General features: G+C 43.9%; 2 protein-coding genes across 2 annotated transcripts; one reads left to right on the plus strand and one right to left on the minus strand.

Moving 5' to 3' along the window:
* Nucleotides 1-170: 170 nt before the first annotated feature.
* tdrd9 (tudor domain containing 9) lies at nt 171-18,135 on the minus strand (the record flags this gene model as incomplete). The annotated part of the gene is made up of 35 exons (XM_079286145.1): nt 171-281; nt 399-471; nt 557-675; nt 951-1,089; nt 1,179-1,275; nt 1,549-1,658; nt 1,739-1,809; nt 2,132-2,299; nt 2,738-2,995; nt 3,088-3,177; nt 3,456-3,671; nt 3,801-3,912; nt 4,518-4,688; nt 4,826-4,926; nt 5,477-5,584; nt 5,723-5,839; nt 6,106-6,159; nt 6,557-6,601; nt 6,685-6,748; nt 7,836-7,899; nt 8,071-8,233; nt 9,022-9,153; nt 9,240-9,337; nt 9,418-9,522; nt 9,619-9,676; nt 9,754-9,838; nt 10,008-10,127; nt 10,201-10,304; nt 10,410-10,574; nt 10,655-10,735; nt 10,900-11,022; nt 12,158-12,379; nt 12,894-12,958; nt 13,109-13,161; nt 18,008-18,135. The coding sequence occupies 35 exons, from the start codon at nt 18,133-18,135 to the stop codon at nt 183-185; spliced, it is 3,978 nt and encodes a 1,325-aa protein (XP_079142271.1). The 3' UTR covers nt 171-182.
* On the plus strand, nt 14,978-16,238 carry rd3l (RD3 like; the record flags this gene model as incomplete). The annotated part of the gene is made up of 2 exons (XM_079286500.1): nt 14,978-15,291; nt 15,875-16,238. The coding sequence occupies 2 exons, from the start codon at nt 14,978-14,980 to the stop codon at nt 16,236-16,238; spliced, it is 678 nt and encodes a 225-aa protein (XP_079142626.1).
* Nucleotides 18,136-18,326: the final 191 nt, after the last annotated feature.

Genomic DNA, 18,326 nt, shown 5'->3' on the forward strand with positions numbered 1-18,326 from the left:
AGCGGCAGCTGCAAACAACAAAGTAAGGAGTGAGGATATTGCTGTACTGTTGAATGCTACAGACCCATTTGAACTTAAAAAAAAGTATACTCCTCTAAACATAAAAATCAAGCATTCAAAACTGCTTATAGAACATTACAATCTGTTCCAATTGAACACAAATGCAAGAAGCACGGCTGATTTTAGCAGTTGAGGAGGGTGACGGGATGCAGCTGGAAGAGAACGCCTCTGGCCCTTCCTTCACCCGGCTCTACAACATCCATCCTCAGAGCAGGATCCACCTGCATCATCAACACAAACACACATTGCTCCAATGTGCTCAAAAAGCATGCATCAGGGCTGACGATCAAATAAAAAGTCATACATTTTTAATGCAGGATTTCTATCATGGACCGTACCTGGTTCCATTTCCCAGTTTTCTCGTAGTACACTAGAGTATCAGCTTCCCTTGGTGGTGACTTGGTGAAAAGCCTGCATTGCATAATATCGACAGATTTATAACTCCATACACATTGATTGAACTTCTTGCTGATTTCTGTGGGTGTACGTATGTGACCTGGTGAGGCGGTCCCTGCAGTTGTCCTGCAGACGGCTTATCCTGTCGGGCCTCAGATGCAGCGTCCCAGTGGGCCCTTCACACACCAGACGGTTTATAGCCCCTCGCAGGGAGTTTATCTAAAAAAGAAACAAAACACAGAACTCATCAGCAATACACATACGAGAATGCTTCATCGTGTAATATAGGCATTACGGGATCATAGAATAGATTGGTGGTATTTAATAGACAAGAATCAGTTGCACACCAGCACCAATACTACAAGGTACAATATGATCTGTAGTATATATTACTGCTATTATACTACAGTTTTAGATATGTATTATCGTCGAAATACTGACAATAACAAAAACCATAGTGCAAAATCTTAGATTTCAAAAAGTAACACTTTTACCTCAATTATGTCTTCTACGTCAACTTTGACGTCAAAGGTGAGTTCGATGTCATGGTCGGGGAGGACGCCCTGCAGTGTTTGACTGTTCCAGCCCAAGCCACAGAGGGCACCAGTGTAGCACGTCCTCTCTTCATTAGTGCTACAAAAACATGGGGGGATATTAACATGGGTGTTTGGATTATGCTGCTTTTAAAAAGGTGTGCAGTTATAAGTGTGTGTCTGACTTACCGTAACTCCATGATGGGGGTGAAGAGCATGGTTAGGAGTGCAGGCAGTCCAGGGATGTCTGGCATGATGGAGGTGTCTCTCAGTAGAATACGGTCCCCTGCAACACAACCACACATTTAAAGCGGCTATAGTTGATGTTGACATTTAGAAGACCACTAAAGGTTCGGCAACCACTGACCAAAAGGGCATGTTCTCACATTCAGCCGACACGGAGACATACAGACATTATGTTCACCAGCTAGTCGCTAACTTTGTCTGTATGCCGTTTGGTGCTGGGCAGGTAGTATCCACTGCGTGTGGAACGAACCTGGAGCATGTGCAGTCAGACACTAATGGCTATGTACTTAGGAAGCGATGCTGTGTCTGGTACCTGTGGAGTTGACTGACACACTCCCAGCCACCAGCATCCTCTGATGTTTGTTTTGAGGGTTTTCATTCAGGGCCACAGAGTTGATGCTGGGTCTCTCGATAGACACTGTCCTGCAGGAGGACACACACAAGCAATGAGCCTCATTCATGACCTGAATGTTAATTTGGCCGTTGTGTACGTAACTGCTTACTTGTAGGAGGTCGTCTTGGTCATGGTGTGGACGTTGACCTTATAAGGACTGTATGGTCCATGCAGCGGAACCTGTGGTGTTAGAAGGAAGGCTGCAGTCAGACACATCACGTGACTTCATGTCATCATGTCATCATTCTTTGGCTCATCAGACAGGATGGGTGTGGCTTTGAATGAACTCAACACATGAACTGAAATGGCTCCATCTCATGGACAAACAGAGCGACAGACAGTGCAGAGGTGGTGACGTCATCAACCCCACAATATCAGCATCTCAGACATTTAGACTCTGTGTCCTATTTTAAATCCCTCCTCTCTTTATTGATTGTAATTATTTGTTTTTAATTCAGTCCAGATATGATATGAATATTCGGTGAACTGGAGGGTATCTTGCCTTCGTCTTGGATTGGGACTGGCGGCTTTTGGAAAAGTGGGCGAGTAGGTCGTCAACGAGCCGCTTCTCCTCTTTCTTGCGTTCTTTCCAGGAGCTGTTGGCAGCGTTGGAGATATATGCACCGCTTTCCATGTTCTTGTACAGGGACATCAGAGAGTCATGGTTTTGCTGCAAGTGCACACAAAAAAAAGACATCTATATTGAGAAGGGCGCACGTCATTTTAATGGATATTTATTAATCTGGGCCCGCAGGATTGACATAATTCAGTTAAGTTTTGTCTCAACACAACAATGCTAAATTCATTCTCCACCCTACACACGTTTCAAGTCCAATGCGCTGTAGGTTTGGTTACTGTCTGTGGATGTTGTGATTCCGTATACGAGTCATTAAAAACTTTGAGGTGCACTGTAATTGATGTTAATCCAGGCTGACCACAGCCACTGCTCTTCCTCTGAAGAGGAGAATAACAAGCTCGCAAGGGGCAAGTCGTTGACACTAAAAGGACATATTTAGGTTAAGTATTGCTGTAAGTATGCTATGATTGATTTCTATATTGCCAAATACAGTTCATGTGGGACAACCTGAGCTCCCAAATGGTGCGTTACCTTGGAATCTAAGCTCTCTTCGGCCTTCACAGCATGTTCGCCTTCCACCATAATGTCCAACACACTGGCGTCGGTCGTCTCTGTGTTGCTGAGCAGCTGCACACGAGTGACACCATGGAGGATGGAGTACAGCGACACGATGAGTGAATGGCCCTTCACAAGTGTCATGAACCGATCGCGGGCTTGGCTGCTCCACTGGTTCCCCAGGATGATAGACTTGGCTGACGGATGCATTTCAATAACTTGGAACTCCTCCGCCTGAGACCATGAGCAGAGTGTTTGTGTGCTACCGTTAGTTCACAGGTTGGACAGATGAACAGATACGTGTGCCATCATTCTCTGACCACTACCTGGAATGGGTGAGACAGGAGGTCAGACGGGAGCTCCCGGAGGCTGCTGCAGGCGACAACCGCGGTGTTGCCGAAGTCCGAGAAGAACACCTGCAGGACAACAACATATCTTACGCTCTGGTACATGAAGTTACACCAGCAACTGCTATCACATACTGCTGTTAAGAATGATTTAAAGATTAACACTGAGGTCAGTTTTAAACTTTTGAGCCTGAATACCTGGAGACAATGGTAAGTCTGTGAAATGTTTTGTCTGCATGAGTACAAAACAGACACATGTCCACAGTAGAGAAGCAAAGGAGATTCGTAATGAGAAAAATTTAATGGGGGCGACATCTTGAGAGCTGCAGCTTGTGAGCAATATTCACCTCCACCGTATTGCCACGCATGTGCAGGATATTGGCGCGGTAGTACATTTTCTGCTCGTTGATCTCAGCGTAAGGAGCCAGACACAGCAGGTTGGGGTAGAGCGACACGGTTACAGGGTGCAGCGTACGGGAGCTTATCTCCGCTGTCAGATGGCGCTGCTTCTCCAAGCTGGCTTCGTCTCCTCGGAAGCCCCAGAAATGACCCACCTCCACCACCTGACGCAGAGATCCGAGTCAAGAGAGGACACAACCACTCCAAGATTCAAACATTTAATCAAAAACCCAACACCTCGACATCTCTTTTGAAATTGACCCGTTTGACCGAGTTAAATGTAAAGGACTGACCTCTGTGATGTTGACCACAAACAAGAGGTTGAGGGGTAGCTTGTCTGGGTCAATCACCTCTCTCACCAGGGCCACTGGGCAGACAGACTGGCCTTGGCAGTCGACATTCACCCTGCACAGCAACAGCACGTAGAGATCTCAATGTTGAATGTTTTTTCAGTATTTAAACAGAGCCTCTGTGTGTTGCTAACATATAGGAGTACTTCGGCGGGGTGCATGCTTGAATCCAGTGGAGCATTAAAAAAAAAATGCTAAATTATAAATAAATTAAATAAATAAATAAATCATCAAATCAATTTCAGGGTAATCACAACATGCCAACATTTGTAAACTTTTAGGCGGGTGGAATTATCACTGTTAAAGCCAAAGCCAGAAGTGAGAATAGTTGATGAATTGTATTGTTGTTGGATAGCTAATAATGTGCAAAGTCACCCCATCTCCTACCCAGAGGGAGGTAGGAAGAAGCTGGTGCTGGCTCAGCCTGAAACCTCCCCTCTCTGACTCCAAGTGATAGCTGGAGTCATGCAGAGCGTGAACATGTCAGATTATATTAAGGCTCAGTGCAGCCTGTGGTGCAGAGGGTTCCATTTTCCAAAAAGACGGTAAGAGTGGGACACTTCAGCTCCCAAAAGTCGGACACAGTTGAATATTCGTCCTCCTGTGACATGTTTTTGCATGCAGAAAGAAGGTCACCATGATGTGTAAAGAGTGCCATACCGTGGATATTTCAAGCCAGTAATGTGTTTACACCCAGGACAGGATTGTATCTGCTCGATGGGGAAGACAGTCAGGTCCATAGGAGCCTGATGCTGTGCCAGGAGGAGGGCGAGAGACACCTCAGGCACCACCCCCGCATCATGGGTTGTCCTGTAGAACTCCACATATGCTCTGAGAAAACACACACACACACACACACACACACACAAAGTCAGACAATTATGAGTATGCACATTTCAATGTTGTTTAAATAAAATAATGGAGCAGAATAAAAAAAGTTGATGATGTGCAACAGTGGCTTTCACTACCTGGAGCTCTCAAAGGAAATGGCTTTGACCTGTCCACACAGACGGAACAGAGACTGCAGCTGCTTGTAGTACAGGAATGGGTATGGAGGGAGGTTCCTCAGCTGAAAACAACACGTGGTCTGGTGTTATTTTACAATATCCCTGCATCCTACGTAATGGGGCTAAAAGACGAAAGCCACACTCAGCCCATAAGGGTTTCGATGATCATTACACTCCGGAAAAGCGCCAATAAAGATGATATGATTTTGAATAGTAAACAATTCTTGGCTCTCAACTAGGGATGCAACTATCTGGCTTTTTCAGTCCCAACCTTGGGCTTTGGATATCAGCTGATACAGAGTATTGATCCGATGCTAGTGTTCAACTAAAACAGCTGCATTCCTCACTGTGTGGAAGTGACTGTGATCATTCTTTTATAGAAAAGGCCACATCAGGCTTGACTTAACATTGCTTTCCTAACTTTGTCAAACTAAATATAACAAATAAAAGCATAAATTCAAATTTACTGGATTGTTATTTATTACTAAAATGATAAAAGCATACACTAGCAACGTGGTAACTTTTCACGAATACCAGAACCAGCTTTTTGAGTCAGGATTGGCCCAATATTAGATATCAGTACCGCCCTACTCTCAACATCCCGGGTCGTACCATCACTGTTGTTCTGGGGTTACAGCCATTCAACTCCCTGATGGCCAGGTCTTCATTTATGTCTCCCAGGGCAAAGTAGTTGGGGTAGTGGGCACCAGCAATGACCACCTAAGACAGAGAGAGGTGCAACCTAAAACAGACTGGTATTTAGGCGTGTCTATTCAGTAACTGAACATATTATTAGTAGTGACGACTGGATCTCAAGTGCATCGCTTAATGTACACAACGTGCAGCACTGGCTCTAACCTGAAGAATGAACTTCTGCCTGTGTGCGCTGGTGTAATCCAAGGAGGGGATGCTCTCCGGCACATGCATGTTGAACTGGGACACACGCTTCTTCAGGTCCTCGTACAGCTCTGCAACCTGGACAGGGAGTTACTTCTGAGGAGGTCTGAGCCATATTATTTTACAGGAACTTACAGGCCAAGTTTAAACACCGTCAATACTACCCACCCGCTCCTCTACTACCGACAGCATTATGTAGATTACATGAAGTTTCATTGTTGGTAACACGACTAAAAACAGGATGCCTGTTGTTCACTGTTGCACTATGACGGGTGATGACACAGACATCCTGTGATGTGGCTTAATGAACTCATGTGACCCAGCTCTCTGCTCCATCTCTGTACCTCCCTGATCCTCTTGATCTGAATGAAGTTCTCTTTTCCCCAGTCCAACTCATCCTACGAGAAGAAAGCAGCAACGGTAAACATTTCTTACACTTCAAGAAATAATTACACAAGAGAAGGGAGTGCTGCACTGACTCTTAATGGCCAAACAAAAACCTTTTGTGAATAGTTTAAATGTTAAGATAGACAGAGACACTTTTCTCCAACTGAGGTGAAATTGAATAAATAATAATAATAATCCATTTTAATAAGGACAACACATCTATTCTCCCTTTGCAACTGCTCTGTGAGCTATAGCGTACTAAATGCAGTTCAAACAGGGGTGGCTCTGTACAGCAACAGTAGCAGACTATTCTAATTTTCAACACTTAAAAAAAGAAAATCAGTTTTGTTTAAATATATGTGCGAGTGTTGTTTCAGTGAGCTCAGGTTTGGTTGATGTTTGCGTCACCTTTGGGTGTCTCAGCTGTCCTTTCTTTCTGGATAGGTACCATGCCTGACAGTAAAAGACAATATGGAAGGGTTTTAAAAACAACAGCCATCAGGAAAATATGTAAATCCATTAGAGCATTACATTACCTTGAAGGCGTTGACAAAACCTATGGAATCACTTGGTGTGCCACGGGCAAAGGCCAGCTTGCTCCTGGAATGATAAATAGTATTTAGTGCAAAAGTGTATAATACACAGATCCAACACCTGTCTGGCCTGCGTGTATTCTGATGAAAATGTGTTGCAGGTTGACCGAAGAAAGGGCCTGTGTCCATATGGTGCGAGCCTTTTTTGGGAGGCTGCTCTGAATAGGAGCTTTTCAGAAAGACGCTGTTGGTCACTGTAGAAAACGGAGAAGCTTGTTTTTGCCAAGTCTGTCTGTCCTGAGCTTTATATGTCAGACAGACACAATCCCAACAAAGACCGAAGAAGCTTTGTGGGAGCAGATCGGCCGGGCGGACACTGAATGCTGCTGGTGCGTGTTGTGCTTTTATCACCGGTTACAACCTCATCAATACAAAGCATAAGGGCAAGCAGCCTCCGGTTGGAGCTCATGGGGGAAAAAACAACACGATACAAATAGCTAGAAGCCCAAATAGATGATAAAGAGCAGAGAGGCGCTGCTAGTCTATCATATAACAGTGGATTGATAGCTGGATATGCTATGACAGAGACTTTAACAAGATCTATAAATACTTTCTCACACACTTTCTGCTCTTTATTTCTTTTCTCGTCAGTGTTTTGTATGTCCAGAGAGATGCATTGTCCATCCACCCATTAGCTTATCCTGTTCAGACTATCACTCATTCCCGCTCACATTCACACCTACGGGCAATTTAGAGTTATCAATTAACTTAAGCTGCACGTCTTTGGACTGTGGGAACCCACGCATGTTCTGGCCAACGTGCAAACTCCACACAGAAGAACCGTCTAGCCCCGGAATCAAACCTGCTACGACTGTTACTTCCTGCTGTGAGGCGACAGTGCTACCCACCACACCACCGTGCCGCCCACGAGATGGTATTGTGTTTTGACTAAACGTCCGTTTTCAACTGCAAGTCAAATCATTATCCACAAAACACTGCGACGGTACTTAAGCTGGAAAAGTAGGCCAAGAGTCAAATCGATAGGTCTGGACTCCATGGAGCAGGTTACATGACAACATAATGTCCAAAACATCTTAATCTACACCGACAGCCTGGCAGTCTGTGAATCAGTGCAGCAGCTGGGGGTGACTCACCTGTGGCCAGCAAGCTGCTGCATGGATGGTATGGCAAAGAAACTCTTCAGAGAGTGCGAGGCAGCTGAGGATGAGAGAAATTCTTACCGTCACCCACAAAAACACATCACATCAATATTGATGTTTGTGTACATAAACACATTTTCAAGAGTGCGGTCATGACAGATTGATTTGTTGTGAACACGTGCATATGCAGTGACTGAGGTCCATTGCGGTCGCATAACGACAGACTGACCTATGATGAGGCACTCGTCCAGGCAGCCAAAGATGTGGCCCATGACGATCATCTTCGCCAGGCACACGTTGACGGGGAGGTGAGCCAGCACTCGGCCCAGAAACGTCAGCTCGCCATCGTCACTGTGACCCCTGCCATCACTTTTGCCAGACAGTGCACCCATCTACAAAATGAAACATCCAGCTAGTATCAAGACAACAGCCTTTATAATCGCCAATCAGCTCCTAAAACCTTTCCTTACAACAACAGTTTGACATCAAATATTCAAGGGTTTAGACATGAAATGACTGATACTTACATACATTTGCCCTTGGCTATTTAACCTGTTAGTTTTAGAATTCACTGGAACACTGACTGATACACACTTCATGGTTGTATGTCTGAGATCCTCAGACAGAGATCGCACGCTGTTTCTAGCTCCTCAGGACTAAAGCTGGCTGGGTTTTTACTGACGAGGATCTTTAGTGTCTGAGAATATCGGACTACATTCAGAAACATCTTTTAAAATGACCATCTAAAATTGTAAAATTTGTTACATATTACAACTTGTATCTGTCTATTTATCCTCGGTCTTGTTGTCTGTCTTATGTATTCACATTTCCTGGTTATATAATTTGTTGTGCTATCACTGCGGTGCTTTTCACTTTGACCACACTGTCCTGGAATGCCTTTGCAGAGCACTTTGAAATTTGGTTTTGAAAGATTGTATAAAAGAAAAAGAAAAGGTAACCAGAGTTATCATTCACATATTTCACTTTACCTTCCACACACAAACGCATACATGACACAACACTGCCCTTCATCACCCTTACCTAACAGACTCATGCTGAGAACTCCTGGTGTAACACTCAGTGACCGATCTGTGTGGTCAGCTGCCAGCCCAAATACAGCATTAAAGCCTCATACTTGACTTGACACTAAGGGAAGAATCATCAATCTGTACTTATTTACTTCTTTGAGTTGGAGCACTGTCCTCACTATGTCACTCAGGTTGGGGGGTGAGAGGGCCGTGGAAAGGATAGAGCGGGGGTCTCCCATATCCAGCAGCTTAACCTTCAGCAGGATGGTGGCCAGCGGGGCAAGCTGAGAGGAAGGCAAACAGAAGGTTGTCCTATTAGGGTCAAAGCAGCGTTTTAAAGAAATCTCTTGGCTAGTGGACATTCTCTTACCAGCATCTCAGGGATCATGTAGTCTTGGATGTCATTCCTCCAGAACTCTTTGGTAACAAGGCGGTAACAGTAGCCCTTAGAAACCCGACCTGCCCTTCCTGACAGAGAGGGGAGATGAGTGCAGAAGTGAGCAGAGGCGTACACTTCGGAGGTAAAGTTCTGCTCTAATGTATTGTACCTCGACGCTGGTTGCAGTTAGTTTTGGATGCCCAGGTGAGACGCAGAGACTGATAATTGGTATCTCGATCACAGACCATGTGACGGGCGAGGCAGAAATCAATCACTGTGAAGAAAAAAGCACCAATACAGTTACGATTTTAAAAGACTTTCTTAGACTTTTCTTATAAAGCATAGAGGAAGGGAACAGACAAAAACTAACCATATTTGACATCTGGAACAGTCAATGAACTCTCAGCGATGTTGGTGGAAAGGATGACCTGTTAAGATGAGGAGACAGTCAGTACAGCAGCTACTAGGAACACACTTGAGACAGAATAAGATAAATGCTGTTCACCTTCCTGTATCCGGGGACAGGCAACAGAAACACACCATTCTGCTCCTCCAGAGTCACATAGGAGTGGAGAGGATAAACCTGCAGTCTGAATAGCAGCAGCACATTCAGTACCGGTAAACATTCAACACAAGTAAAAAGTAACCGGTGAACAAGCCCATTGAATTACACAAAACTGACTTGTCTTACATGACAAAGAATAACTAGGTATTAACCACAGGGTACGATTCAACAAAGAGATCATCTCAACAACTCACCTTTTGTTGACCAGCTTGGCCAAGGCCTCCTGCATGTAGTTTATCTCGTTTATACCAGGAAGGAAAACCAGCACACTGCCCCGCTCTGAGAAAGTCATGCCACCGTCTGTTTCTGCTTTGCTGCTCAAACAAAAACACACATGATCATTACTTTGTTAACGAGGTCAAGTGTGCAGAAATACGAAGGCCTCACCTGGAATCTTTGCCCTCCAGCTCATCAAAGCTCTGGATGAGACTGATGGCGACATTGTACATCTCCACTGAAATGCGAGGGTCCTCTAGACAAAGCAGCTCAGTCTGATACAGACACACACAACATTCACACATTAGCTATTTGGCTTCAGCACAGCAAACATTTCCTTAGCTATTTGGCTACAGCACAGCAAACATTTCCCATCTTACCCTGCATGTAAGCGGTGTTTGGAGGTCATCCAGGTAAAACTCGTCAATGGCATACGGTGTCCCCTCCACTTGAAACACATAGGCAGGGATCATTTTGCCATGAAATGGGGTGCTGAAGTACTCTGCAAACTGTTTGGCGTCAATGGTGGCTGACATGAGGATGATCTGAAAGCACACAGGTCCTGTGAAAGTGCAACTGATGCAAAAGGAGCACAGAAGAGGGATTTTACTTGATCTTGAATTACCTTGACATAACACGAGTTGGAGTGAAGAAGTTTTTTCAAAACCAGCAGGAGAAAGTCCATGTCCTCTGTACGCTCATGAACCTTGGGCAAAGGAAAAGTACACTTACTCTGACTAAATAAAATGATAAACTTGAATTAAACAGTGTAACATGAGGGAACTGCATTTTTTTTTTTTTTACAAATGTACAAAACAACAAACAGAAGCCAGGCTAACAGAGAAAATAATCTGCCTCATGTTTATGCACCTCATCGATGAAAATGTGGGAGTACTCTGTGAGGGACTTGGCTGAAACCAGTTTTTGCAGCAGCACTCCTTGAGTCATGTAGATGAGCCGTGTGTGCTCAGTCGCCATCTTTTCCAGTCCAATCTGGAATACACACGCAAAGACACATCTCTTTTTGGCACTCTCACTGGGACATCTGACAAACGGCAACATCCGTTTGTTTTGTTTCTTGTTGTTTTACTCGACCTGACGATCACAATCTATGACTCCTATCATCTGAACACATCATCTTAATGCACTGCCATTTCAACGCTAATGTACAGCAACACTGCACGTTGACTTACTGAGCAAATTACAATTTCCAAATCTTCTTTTCTTTCTTCTTTTGTTATGCGATTCCTTTACAGTAGCTTTCGGCCTTAACTTCTGCCAGTGTCTTAAAAACTAATATTTGCAAAGCCAACATGACTGGAATGAAATTCATTGCTACCCAGAGTTTGATCTCAGGGAAATACGTGTCGGTTCGCTGATTTAACTTTGAGCATAAAATAACTTTCCATGCACTGACTGCACAGCTTTCAAAGACAAACTTTAGGAGAGGGAACAAAGAAAGAGCTCTCTTCTAATAATTCACAAGCGCTAAAGACAAGAATCAAAAAGCACCAGAGGTACGTGAATAAAGAACAGATTTTCAGGTTATGCTGCATAACTTGAGCATTATATCTCTTACTAACACCAACTGTTTATCATTGGTCTCACTAGGGATGTCGTTTTAACCAGTTTTGCCACAGCCCTGCTAACATAACAGCTGTAAAAATGGCAGACATTTCAGCCTTTTATCCACCAAAAAAAAGAGCCCTAAATCGGCAGTGTGGGAGTATTTTGGAAATCTACAAATGACGAGGGAGTCGAATAATTTCCAACATCTTCAAGATAAATCATACATCCCTTTATGCCCAATTCAAGTAAAGAAAACTGCTAGCTAACTAGTAGCTGGACCAAAACAGTGTTAAATTGGCCGGCGGAGTAGTTCACGACATGTTACCGTTTATAGTACCGTAGTCTGTAGATATAGAGTAGTGTCGGTGAGAAACTTCAATAAATAATGTTTGCATATTGAGTACTTTTGGTGCAAGCATTACTCTTTTTAAAAAAAACCCTTTTAATTAAACAACAGACAAAGGAAGTGGGAGGAGCTATGAGCAAATGTACAGGCTCACATATTTATCTGTCATGAGCAGTTTACCTTCATCAGATTCTGTCTCAATGTTGCACTAACCTGATATCCCACCAGACTACCCAGGGTACACTTCCGCTGGGTGGCAACCCATCGGGCAACACTGGAGGCACCAATTTTGCGTGGTTGGGTGACCACAATGTTGCACGAGGAGTTTTTCTGATTGTAGTGGTCCAGAATGTACTGTGGCACCTGGGTGGTCTTGCCACTGCCTGTGGCTCCTTGAATGATCACTACAGAGTTGTTTTCTATGAAGGAAATCAGCTGCAAGAAAGCACATATACACACACAAACATATGAAACACAAGCACAACACATGTGCACAGTTAAAAGAAAAACAGTCAACAAAAATAGAAACCCCATTTGGACATTTGTATCATATCACATTTAGAAATATATTATGAAATTGTACAGCAGATGGGTGCGCTAAGCTGATTTGTAACCGGACGTCCACACTTTATAATATGCATAAAGACAGTACGGCTTCAATGACAGCATGAGCTCCTAACATTTACACACACCACTCCTTATTCGACTACAGAACATCTTAGACAGGTCAATTTAAAGTTAGCTGTTGTTCTGCAACATGAAATTACATTGAGTTAATCTTGAGCAGACAGTAAAAGCTTAAGTGCACCAGAGTCCTCAGGACATGATGTAATGTCAGTAAAACTCCTTCCATGACCAAAATAGAAAGCACTACAGGAGAATGAGAGAGTACTTTCAGACCATCACGCTGCGGGTGGAGGGCATGTGGTGTATGGATGGTGTATTTTACCTGCTCTCTGTTTTTGGTGATGGGCAAGCTGGGGGACTCGTAGCTGGCAAGTGGAGGAGCAGGACCTAAGGACACAGAATGGAATGCACAAGAAACCGGGTGAGACTGCTTTGGGCAGGAGGCAGATTCCTGTCAGTGAGTATGGTGTAGGATAAGAACAAGCTAACACTAGGTTTAATACTCCCTCCCTCCACGTTCTGGTGTTTTAAACCAACCTCCATCAGAGTTCACATTTTTTGGGCTGCCCTCTTCAGGAACGTCCGATTGGCTGAAACAAAATTGAAGCAACATTAAGCAGTTAATAATTGTTAAGGCTCTGTTAACCAATGAATTGCAATAAAAAAATAAAAATTGTTCAGCTTACACCAACGAGTCTCATCTCAGAAAGCCTAACGGTTAACCTAACTCCCAAGGAGCATTGTGGTCAAAAACATGCAATTACAGAATAAAAATCATGCATGTACTAGTAACCTGCTAAAACTACGAGGCTAAGCTTTAAAGCAGCTTAAATCAAACATTCACAATGGGTGGAAATACCAGCAGCTCTACCCACATCATTACTTGGTAATTTGTAAGTTTGCACATTTGAGTCTCTGCCTCCTCTCGTCTTTCCCTCTGGTGGAAAAGGCCCACACCACTGTGGTCGGGAGAGCATTCCCAGTTGCCTCTGCCTCTCGCACTCTCCAAGTGGGGGAAGGATTTTATCAGCAGGAAAAAAAACCCTGACAATACTAAGAGGAGCTCAAATACAACACGCCCACGGCTTGTGCACACACATGCACTCTCGCTCTCTTCCTTTCTCTCCAATGCACACAGTCCGTGCAAGCTTCAAAAGCCGCTGACCTTACAACAAAGCTGCACACTGCACAGAGGAGCGTGCGAGTGGGGTGAAAGCAGAGGTGACAGCTCTTAGTCAGTTAGCAATGTGTGACCAACTCTCCTGGAGTAAGTCAGCATGACAGGAGCAGTGGGAGGGACGATAGAGACAAGACAACAGTTATAACACAGACGAAAAACGCTTCCAACAGCCAAAACATTGGAGGTTTTCTGCCGATACACGAGAGCTCCTTGGATGGCGGTTGACACAAAGGGACGTAGTCAACAGCAAAGGAAGGAATGAAGTTCACATGGACTGACCCACGGAGACAAGGAGCTGGAGGCTGTACTCTGTGAAAAGCTGATCTTTGCCCAATATCTCACAAAAGCATCAGCGGTGCAGTTTTCACATGTAAGTACAAATCTTTCCTTTTCAGTTTTCAGCAAGATGTTACTGTGATGATTTCTTCCTGCACATGCTGGAGGACTGACAGCTGTTTAAGTACTGGAGTTAAATCGAATGAAAAGCTCTGTTTTGCAACCTTACGATGTGTGAAGTCACACAAACGGTTTGGGTTCAGTGAGGCTGACCTCTGACCCTGCAGGGGGTGTAATCCATCTGAATCCCAGGTGGATGCTGTGTTGGATCCATCAGTCCGGGGAAAAAGGCCAAATACTTACACCTGGGACATCGTCTTTCACAGAGTTTGACTTGAACTGAAGGCAATTAGAGCAGCAGGCAGGGACCAGAGGTCAGCTTGGTTACGGGGTGATCATCTTTCACTGTTAACCGTAAAATGTTTATTATAATAGGGCTACATAGTTATGGATAAAATGAAAATCAACATGTTCTCACTCAATGAATTGAGGTTGCGGTATTCTCACACAATTCTCTGTGGTCTTTGAAGCCGAAATAGGGGCTGTATGTGTGTATGTGTGTGTGTGTGTATATATATATATATATATACACATACACATTCATTTTTTCTCATCAGGAACAGGAAATTATTGATTTTGACTAATTTTGTAATCATATTAAATTTTCCAGCATTACTTTTCTCCCTCTCATGTTCCCTTCTTTAGTTTTTGCTGTATCTGCTTTTATGCAGTCCGTCACATGGTCTAATGCTATGTTGTAATTTGTAGGTGCAACCTCGAAAGAAACAGATATTGCAGCATATTCAAATGTGTTAAAACAGTGATGATGGTCCGGAATAACAAATAATTCTTATTTCTTTAGTTCTTCAGGACCGTGTGCTATGACTGCCATGCCCCTGTTCAGCTGGACGAAATGGTCCCATGAAACAAAAGTGCAGGCTCGAGAAGAAGCGGCACCTCCAAAGACCTCGGTGGTCGTGCCCAGTCGCATGTTGATCAGAGAGCTCCTGTGGCATGTGGAGGAGCGCGAGCGGTTGGTGAGGGAACTGGATCGAGAGCACAGGCTGGCCCACAGCGCCCTGGGCCTCCATTGGTTTCAAAAGTACCCCAGGTTACGGACCCTCATCCCCACATCAGAGCTACACCAGCTGGAGTTCCTGTGTGCCCAGATTCCACCCGTCCACGCAGCCACTGTGCTCTCAAGGTGCTTGGCTGCGGCCCATGCCATACTCCTTCCTCACATTAGTATGCTGTCAACAGTGGCTAGCTGCTATTATGTCAACACAAGGCCTGACAGCAGGCAAAGCAGAGAAGACCCAAAGGGAAAAGGGAGGCAGGGCAATCTGCCAAGGAAGCCGTTTCGTGTTACTGTCACAAGGGTAGGCGAAGGTGAAGGATGCGCCATAAGGCTGAGTGAAGCCAGACGGCCGGGGGTTTCTACTCATCATCTCTGTGTTAGCAATAATGATATAACAAACATTCTTCTACATGGTTGAGCACTGTGACCTACTTACTCATTTCCCATTAAATTCCTGGGTCACTAATATGTGCTTACATAAGCACATTATCAAAGAACATATTTCGTGAGAAATGTGTTTGTACCATTTCTAAAAGGATGTGCTGTTGTACTAAACATGTCATTCTTTAAACTACGAAAGACTCCTGGTTCAATTATACAACATTAGAAAGTGCCAATAGAAAATGTGGTACACTGACATTGTGTTGATGCAAATCCTTGCTATTTCAACAAGTGTTTGATTAACTCTATTGGTTGATTCCTTCCATAGGTTTCGTGAGGTGCTTGCCAATAACAACATTTGGCCCTGGGAGCTAGCTTCTGTCTTCAAGCAGGTGCTCAGAGACTTCTTGAGCCAAAATGAGCATGAAGAGGAGAACTTCTCAGTGCAAGCAGCAGAGCTCCGACCAACGGACACCTGGACCAGCTGCTACATAATGAAGCAGGGCTTCGTCACACCCACCGTCCCCAACTGTAGAGACCACCCAAGGGAGGAGATCCCAACAATCTCTGGATATGTGGATCGGGCCATGCGGCACTCCGGTTTGTTCGCAGGGTCCAACAGAGACTGGGACCTCCCAGATTACTACCCAGTTCCTCTAAGGCCCTCAGGGATGTACAGCACTACACTGTGAGAGGAAGCTCTGCGAGAGGAAGCTCTGCTGCGGGTTTGTGTTTACCACAAGAAAGAACAGTTACCACGACCATTTCATGGAGACAAGATGCAAAAACTTGATTTATATAAAGCTAGGTATCATAGCTTGTGACCAAAAATAAAAGCACAACTTTAGGCTAGGTGGACAATGTATTGAACCGTTTCATGACAATAACTAGTTAGATGCCTGCTCTTTTAGACTCTACTTAGTAGTAGGGGTGGGAATCGCCAGAGATCTCGCGATACGATATTATCGCGATACTTGGGTCACGATACGATATTATCGCGATACGTCGATATTATCATGATACGTCGATATTCTGAGTCTTGTGATAACATATATTGCGATTTATTACTTTTTTCAACTTCAAATTATGTCCCCAAAGGAAAACTGTGTCAACAACATGTTTTATCTGAGTTCTTCCTCTGATGTCTCCATCTTTGTTTCGACCAACTTCCTACCAATCACGCACGCAGACCCAGCACCTCTGCTGACCTCACCAGAAAACAACTCAGCATCTAGTGGACTGAAAAAGCAATTGATTTGATTTTTTTGTTTTGTTTATATAATAAAGTATCGATACTTGGCGTCCGCGTATCGATATAATATCGCCATGCTATGCTGTATCGATTTCCCCCCCCCACCCATACTTCGTAGACTGACTGATTTTGTCCTTTCTCGATGAAAAACCTCAATCAGACTTTGTACAGGGCATATATTACAAACGTGTATTGTCAGGTGGCAAGAATGACATCATAAGGGCACATGATGTGAAGACATGCGTGAGAAATATCCGAAAAGTTTAACCAAAGAATGATGTTCCCATCCTAGATTTTTTATTTGAACAGGTTTTAAAGCCTTAAAGGAGGTTAAAAAAAGATTATGGAAAACTTTGTAAAAAAATTAGTTTGTTTAGTAGATCTTTGTTGTTCTCTCCTAACTTGCTGATCATGCTGTGGCCCACAGGTTTGACACCGAGGTCATGCCCTCAGTATTTTTTTCTGGGAATTTCAGGTAACTGGGAAAAATTGTAAATTTTTACAAAAAAAAAAAAAATTAAGGGTTTTAATCGATCTAGGTGTTTTCTGACTAATTACATTTAAATTAGAGTACTTTTCCTAGCAGTAGAAAGTAGCCAGGACACAGCCCTGTTACGCATTATCGTGTATTCATTTTAGAGACCAGCACTAAAAACCTAGCTTTGGCAATTTTGATTGTGGGTGAACTATATGAATAACTACTTCCAGGGTGATAAGCCACGCCCCCCTCTCTGAGCGAATGTCCCCCACGAATGACGCGATTAACGTGAACGCACCTTAACGGTATGTAACGTTAATCTACTGCCGCGAAAAATTCGTCACTGTGACACTGTAACACAAGCGAAGTGATACATTGCATCTGCTCTTACAAAACTAGTGGCATGCATATATAATGCTGGAAGTTAAGACATCTTAATAAACCATTTAGCTGGTTTGCCGACAGACAGTTAATTGATTTAGCGTTAACGTAACAAATGTTAGCGAAAACTCTGCACCCCCAGAGGACATCTTCAAACATTTAACCTCGCATTATGTGCAATATAGTATTTTCAACCAGTGAGTGTAGCTACGATAGAATAAGTGATACCTGTAGCCAGGATTATTTTTCTGTTACTGGAACAGTACAATTGAGCTCAAAGAACGCTAACGAGCACGAGGTTAGCATTTTTTAAGCTAACGTCAGTTGACGTTGCCTAACGTTTCTCTCACCTGGAGTCTTTCGACGACGCTTCATCGGACTTTCTTTCAACCGCTTTTTCTGTGACTTTAATCTTAGCAAACGCCGTGCCCGAGGTGAACCACTTCGAAATTTGTTCTGCAGTAACCACTTGCTTCATCTTGTTGGCGTTTGAAATTCTCTCATTTTTTAGTACTCTCTCTCTTACCTAAAAAGCTACGGGTAGCTACGAGATTGAAGCGCGTGGGTCTACTGTTGAATACCTGTTACTTCGCCCCCTGGCGGTTGGACAGTGCAGTACTCGAGTAAATGTACTTCCCATCACAGCTACCACATGTATGTAGCATTTTT

The sequence above is a fragment of the Melanostigma gelatinosum genome (assembly GCF_949748355.1).
Source record: "Melanostigma gelatinosum genome assembly, chromosome: 16".
Taxonomy (NCBI): Eukaryota; Metazoa; Chordata; class Actinopteri; order Perciformes; family Zoarcidae; genus Melanostigma; species Melanostigma gelatinosum.